This window comes from Leptopilina heterotoma, unplaced genomic scaffold (assembly GCF_015476425.1).
Source record: "Leptopilina heterotoma isolate Lh14 unplaced genomic scaffold, ASM1547642v1 Lhet_15, whole genome shotgun sequence".
Taxonomy (NCBI): domain Eukaryota; kingdom Metazoa; phylum Arthropoda; class Insecta; order Hymenoptera; family Figitidae; genus Leptopilina; species Leptopilina heterotoma.
The window spans coordinates 2,044,018-2,051,993 of NW_025110867.1; the positions used below are offsets into that span (position 1 = coordinate 2,044,018).

The 7,976-nt window shown below is 28.9% G+C and overlaps 1 protein-coding gene across 1 annotated transcript; it reads left to right on the top strand.

Annotated features, from left to right (window-relative positions):
• The first annotated feature begins 276 nt into the window (after positions 1-276).
• LOC122498454 (cilia- and flagella-associated protein 97-like) lies at positions 277-7,746 on the top strand. Its single transcript, XM_043606179.1, has 3 exons — positions 277-656; positions 1,946-2,308; positions 7,557-7,746. The coding sequence occupies exons 1-3, from the start codon at positions 387-389 to the stop codon at positions 7,602-7,604; spliced, it is 681 nt and encodes a 226-aa protein (XP_043462114.1). The 5' UTR covers positions 277-386; the 3' UTR covers positions 7,605-7,746.
• Positions 7,747-7,976: the final 230 nt, after the last annotated feature.

Below are 7,976 nucleotides of genomic sequence, written 5' to 3' on the forward strand. Positions count from 1 at the left end.
AAAATATACAAAATTTTTTCAATTATATTCTGTTATAGTTGAAATTTCGGGTGCGGGTCCCCTTAAAAACCAAAAACCATTCGATTCTTTATCTAAAAAGACTAGACAATAAACCTCTAAAATTCCATATTTCTACTCTCTATTATTTTTGACGGGGGTAAATTGACCCAGAAAACACAGCATTTTTTCAATTTTTTGAGATGAATGTGTGAGGGTTCAGGGTTAGTGTCAATCCTGGTATCCATGGATACGACCGTATATAAACAAGGCATTCAGTTCCAGACAGCTGAATATTTTACATTTTTATTTTAAATACCTTGTTATTTTAGTCAATTTTAGTAAAATTAAAACACAAACACATACTATTGCTCGCCATTTTTATTACGATGAATATTAAAAAATATGAAAATAATGTTCACCAATTGACAGGAGATGTGACATTGAACAACGATAATAATGAAGAAAGTTTTAATAATACTTATGTTTTAAAACCATCAGATAAAGAAATTAGTCTTAAGAGTAAAATTGTTCCTGGGAATAGTAAACAAAATAATAACATTATTTATGATGACGCTAATAACGAGGAAGCAATTTATGATAATGAAGACTTTGACGATACAGAATCATTGTACACTGATGTAACTTCAATAAATGAGGTAGGAATTTATCAATACTATATATTAAAATTATTATATATTATTATTATATATTAAAGTCTTGTTTTAATATTATTTTTTCAAAAGTGCATAATAAATCGATGGGTTCTACGAATAGTAAACTATCATTTATGTATCGATGAAAACAACTAACTGCATGGTGAAAATGAATAACGATCAAACATTAGAAGTGTTTTAAAAATTGTAATTTTAAGTTAACCTAACCAAAGAAATATTTTAGATCTTACATTTTTTATATATTTTCATTGATGAGTAAAAATTCCTGAAATGCCCCCCCCCCTATTTTCGCAAAGTTGCAAAATTTAAAATAAGTATTTGTATTTGAAAGTACTATATTAGGTATAGTATCTAGTAATATTTTCACGGAGTATTTCAAGAATATTTAAGAACCCTTTTAATAAAATAATTTTAACTAATTGAGTTTTTGCATAAATTGAACAAAAATTTATGGTTATATATCAGTGAGTAAATGTACTTTCGAACTTTTGAATAATAAAATAAAAATTTGAAAAAATTATTTTTTTTAATTTTTAATAATTTTTTTATAAACAAATGCAGTTTTAAGTGCTTTTTACACGCGATTAAAAATTTTTTTTTTGCTAAATGTTCTTTAGAATGTAGGTAAACAAGAACTGAAAAGAAATCTTAGTGCAAATGAAAAGCTTTTTCATAATTTGACTATTTGTCGAGCGCTGCATACTGCGCGCAAGCACTGCACAGTGGAATTTTTTTACAATTTACTGTTCAAAAATGTCTACAGCCTACAATTTTTAACCGATTTGAGTGTTCTTTGTTTCAAATTAAAAGGAGAATAAATTCTTAAGACATCCCTCGAGGCCGATGTTTGAGATATTAATTGTTTATAATTTTTTGTTTTATAATTTTAAATTTTATAAAATATATCTAATTTAATAATATCCGAGATAATATCTAATGCCACGTATTTTAGTTTTTGTAAACTAAAAATTGCACACATACATTGTTCTGTATAATGTTAATTACTTAGTAAATAAGCATTAATTTAATTCAAGTAATGCATAAATTGATTCTTGAAATATTCAATTATTGTCGTAAACGTAATTTAGCGAATTGTCGATATAAAATTTAAAAATTATCGGTAAATATTGAAGAGAGTTATAATTGAATTACTCGTCAACCGCTAACCGAAATTAACGTAAATTACATGCCCTATGTACAATGTAAAATTTTAGGTTAACTCACTTTAATTATATGATTAAATTAACATTTATTTTTATTACTTGTTTCAGACAGTAAAGACGAATGTAACAAGCCGATCTTTATCTTCTGAATTTTCTTCCTTTTCTCTGAATGACAAGAATATTTCAGATTCTGGAATGAAATCAGAAGTAAATGTGATAAAGTTTTACCACAGAAACAAACTTCAATTATGTCCTTCAAGAAAAAAACAAAGTGAATTAAAGAAAGAAAATAAGACATTTACAACTGAAGAACTCATGAAAATAGAGCGTGAAAATCTAATTTTAATGCAAAAAATTTTAAAAATCAGCACGCCACAGACTAAAATGAAACCACAGTACATTCAATCAACATATAGTTGTTCTGCTATTAATAGAAAAAAGTTTCAAAGAAAAATTGAGGAAGAAAACTTGGTAATAATTATTTAATTATTTATTTCAAATCATTCGGTCCAATACAAGGTATATTTGAATGTGTATACATGACAATATATATAAGAGAGAAATACAAAAACAACCCAGTAAAAAAAAAAGTATTCAGAATAGAGAAAAAGTATTGGTGGAGACGTTCGGTGAATGCGTTTTCGCGACAAAACCGTATTGGTGGGTCACGGTGAATACATTTCGCTTACCGTGAATACTTTTTTTTTAAACTCTCGATTTAAAGATTCCTAAGCAAAGTTGAGAATATTTATAAAGAGCGTAAGTGATCTGAAGTATAAAAATGACGATTGCGAGAAGGAAATAAGAAATTTTGAGAAAAAACGAAAAATTAAATGTGACAAACCTACAGCGTATGATGATGAAAAGGAACATTGACGATACCGACAGAAACTTGAGAAATCCAAGTAAATGTATGTGAAACAGTAAGTTCCGCCGGTAACGTCAAAGTTCCTTTTAATCATCATACGTTGTAGGCACAGAAAAGCATATGGTAATTGATCAACATTTGACAATCTGTTTGTCACATTTAATTTTTCGTTTTTTTTTAAATTTCTTATTTCCTTCTCGCAATAGTCATTTTTATACTTCAGGTCACTTACGCTCTTTATAAATATTCTCAACTTTGCTTAGGAATCTTTAAATCGAAAGTTTTTAAAAAAAGTATTCACGGTAAGCGAAATGTATTCACCGTGACCCACCAATACGGTTTTGTCGCGAAAACGCATTCACCGAACGTCTCCACCAATACTTTTTCTCTATTCTGAATACTTTTTTTTTTACTGGGAACACTCTGAAACGACAAAACGCACCTCGCAAAAATACTCAACATTTTTCCATCATTCTTATGAATTTTTTTTTATCCTTGTTGTATGCTGCGACTCTAATATTTCCATCCAAAACCTTATTCTATGCCTCTCACATTCAACAAGAAAATGGTAAAAGCTACCCCTCTCCAAGCACCAACAAGCGTCGACCAATGATATTGCACCCAACCTTTTTATTCTTTAAGATTAATATTCTTTGTCTATGCTTGTTAAACAATCTTATTTGTGCAAATCAGGGACCGTCACGGAATCAAAACAAAATTAAAAAATACTTTTGTTTTGATTCGGATATGGGTATCAGAATCAAAATTCCACTCTATTTAGTTTTGATTCCAATATCAAAATCAAAATTCAACTCTATTTCGTTTTGGTTCCAATATCAAAATCAAAATTCAACTCTATTTCGTTTTGGTTCCAATATCAAAATCAATATTGAACTCTATTTCGTTTTGGTTTCAATATCAAAATCAAAATTCCACTCTATTTAGTTTTGATTCCAATATCAAAATCAAAATTCAACTCTATTTCGTTTTGGTTCCAATATCAAAATCAAAATTCAACTCTATTTCGTTTTGATTCCAATATCAAAATCAAAATTCAACTCTATTTCGTTTTGGTTCCAATATCAAAATCAAAATTCAACTCTATTTCGTTTTGATTCCAATATCAAAATCAAAATTCAACTCTATTTCGTTTTGGTTCCAATATCAAAATCAAAATTCAACTCTATTTCGTTTTGGTTCCAATATCAAAATCAATATTGAACTCTATTTCGTTTTGGTTTCAATATCAAAATCAAAATTCCATTCTATTTCGTTTTGGTTCCAATATCAAAATCAAAATTCCATTCTATTTAGTTTTGATTCCAATATCAAAATCAAAATTCTTTTTTGTTTTAATTTTGATAAAATACTACTGCGCGTGTATAAGTCTCATTGAACCTAAATTTTGTTGCAAATGTCAAATATATCAGAAGATAATATCGTTTTTACATACGAAATCTGAAATAGAATTCGAATCGACTTCTGTTTCTATAAGAAAACCGAATTGCAGTATTATAATATCAGAATCAAAATAGGAAGTAAATTTTGTTTCGTTAACTTATCAGAATCAATATAGGAAGTAAATTTTGTTTCGTTACATTATCGGAATCAAAATAGGAAGTGAATTTTGTTTCGTTACAGTATCGAAATCAAAATAGAAAGTGAATTTTGTTTCGTTACAGTATTAGAATCAAAACAGGAAGTAAATTTTGTTTCGTTACCGAATCAAAATACATTAATAATTTCGTTTTGTTTTGGAATATCGTAACGAAATCAAAATTTGATTTCCGTGACGGTCCCTGGTGCAAATATTATTTTAAAATAAAGATCTAAGCGATCCCTTAAATAAGGCTGAGTTCTCGGTTGCACTTATAAATGTTACCACATAATTAGGCTTTTATAATTACACTAATTTACAGTGAAATTGTCAATCGAACAAAACATTTTTTTCGAATAGTAGGTGTTTTTTGAGTAAGAAAATCATAGTTTTAATTTTTTCCCTCGTGCAGTTTTTCTGTAGCTTCAAATTTTGCATTTTCGAGGTGCGACGTCACTTAAACTTACCTGTAGGAAAATTAGCTTGTCAAAATATAATAAATGAGGTATAATTGGAAAGATTATTAAATTACCTTTCGATCCATAGGTCACAGAATAAAATTCAAATAAAATTGAGAGAGTTAAAGTCGATTAAAGATCAAATTTCGTGACAATTTTGACAATTTTCAGACATTTGAGTAACTTTTACTATTTTTTCTACATCAAACGGAAAAAAATGTTTAGGTTTTAATTTTTTTATTGATAGACTATATGATTACAAAAATTTTGAGCCCTTGTGGACCTTGATTGGATTAAAAATGACAATTCTACACTAAATTCAGTGAACGAAACTACTTTCTTCATTTTTAGTATCCCTTAAACATTTGCAGCAAAAATTCAAGTAGTAAAATTTAGTTAAGCGCTAAAGTTACTAAAATCACCAATCAAGGGTTTCTAAAGGCGTAGATTTCGAATCCAACGTTAGTTTTACAAATTTCAAAATGTCGGATCCAATATGGCGGACAAGTTATTAAAAATCGATTAAGTTCGTCTCAAATTTGTTAATTCGGAGGTTTTTGGGGTCGCAGATTACGAATCCGATGTCAGATTTCGAAAATTGAAAATGATGGATTAAATATTTAGTAAATTCTTCCACAATTATTTAATAAATTAATTTTTTCGATTTTTGGAAGACGTATATAAAAGGTAAAAGAAAAACACTCTTTTACTTTTTTATAAAATGTAGACGACGTTTCGGTGGTCAGGTTCGCCACCATCATCAAGCTGAGTCTCCAATATAGGTGCCAATGTAGGTGCAAGTGCCAGTGCCAGTGCCAATCCCCAAAACATTTTAAATGGGTTTGGCACTGGCACTTGCACATGCATATTGGCACCTATTGGAGACTCAGCTTCAGGTCACTAGTTGAATTCAACAAAATAAACATCAGGGTACATTTATACGACGGTCGGTAGAAAAAAAATTTACCGAAAAAGTCAAAATCGCGTTCACACTTCGCTTTTCCGATATAATGGAAAAACTGTTTCTAGCGGGAATTTAAAAATTTATATTTTATTAAAATGAATTAACACTGTTTTAAGTAAGAAAAATCAAGTTTTTATTAGATGAATATTGATCAATTTCATGGAAGCGCGGAAATCATGAAAATACGAGAAAAATTAGAAGAGGGTATGATGCGCGAGTTTACTGGTTTTCAAAGGAACTTTTTCGTTTGTACGTGCCTATTTGAGACAAAAGCTTGTTGTAGAAGCTCATAAAAATTTAGCATATTTAGATGTAGATAAAACCTTAGAAAAATTGAAAGAAACGTATTATTTTCCGAAAATACGAGAGTTTGTTAGTAGTTATATTAGGCGGTGCGTAAATTGTTTATATTACAAGACGCCGACTGAAAAGAAAGCCGGGATACTTTTATCCATTGGCGAAGGGAAATGTACCTTTTCAATGCGTGCACGTAGACCATGCTTTTTGTAACAAGTGACAAAGGAAATAAGTATTTCGGAGAAATTGTTTGTGGATTCAGCAAATATACGTATTTGACAGCGGTACCCAGGAAAAAAAATCTATTAATCAGGCCTTCTAGTGAATCAGACATTTTAAGAATGCGGATTTAAGCCATACTTGCTTTAAATCGGTTTCGGAAAATTTGAATCGGAATATTTTTCAGACATTTATGAATCTGTGTTTTCCCATTGACTAATTCGTCAATTCTATACACCTGAATAGTCTACGTAGGAGAAGCTAACGTCAAATTTTTCCAATAAGCATCTTCCAGTTAACAGCATAATAAAGCAAATGAATAAAATAATTTTTGAAAAGGCACTATGAAAATATAAAGTTTAATAAGAAAGTTGCGATACAGACTGAATCGTGTTAAATATTATTGAATAGGTACCCATCTTAAAATCTCCGTACAGGATCCTTAAAGGATCCTCTCGGGAGCCTGTGCAGGTTCTGTACAGGATCCCGTACGAGGTTTTAGGACAGGGTTCCTGTGCAGGTTCCGATGCAGGAACCTTAGCTATCAAATTTTAAAGTTTTGAATTCAGATTCGAATTCAGCGACCCTAAAAATCCCTGAGTAACAAGTTTTAAGTAAATCTATACACGTATATTTTCATGTTCAATTTCTTATACGGGATCATGTACAAGTACAAATTAGAGCTGTGCAAAATAATTCGAACCGAACTGTTTGAATTTTTTCGCCCAGTTCGAATGTCGAATATTTTTTGAATTTAACAAAACAAATAATTTATTTAGATAATTTAACACTTCAAGTAACAATAATAATTATAATCTAATTATCAATTTACTTTCTCTTTAGTCTATTTTACTTTTTCGCTATCTTTCGTGCTCAACGCACCTATTCCCTTCAATGATATTTTTTATCTAACTCATTTTTTTTTAATTTAAATTAATAACACTGTATTCAAAATAGTAATATATCAACAACAAAATCATATGAAAAGGTGTCATTATCGCAATAGTACATAACCTAAAAAATACAAATTTGTTATGTTCACTTAAAATAAACAATATTCTTGTATCATATGTTACTAATTATTGTGTTAATTTTGTATCATAATTGTATTTTACATTTGTTTATCGCAACTTTTATATTTATAACACTAAGAAATTTAAGGTTAACCTCTGACAAGATGCTAATATACAAGAATATCAACCTTGTGCCAAGAATAAGTTATGATTTCCACCATTTTTTCAGAAAATTAATTAAATCAAATTTTTAATGTATTAGTATTCTACTTCCGAAAATTGAAATAATAATTTTTATTCCAGATATTACTTAAAAAAATTCAACAAGCTAGACCACACGTGATATTGTAAACTTTAAGGAATTAAGTAAAATGTGACTCATAAAAGAAACAATTTTTTGATGGTGTACTCAAGAAAATAAGTTAAGGATTTGTATAAGCATGATAAATCGTTATTGCATAGTAAAACTAAAAACACTTGTTTAAAACTGTAATTTTTTGTAGACATAATATTGTATTAGTATGATTATAATACATATTTTAATGCATATTAGCATGTTAAATATTTTTCCTGGCACAATTATTAATAAATTATTAGTTTCGATTATTTGAATATGTTGTAGGCAAATAGAAGAATCTGTCATTTAGCTAAACGTCTGGGGCCAAACAGACGAATGGACTTAAAAAATTATTGAATTCGTCTATTTGCTCGCATTCTTTTTCA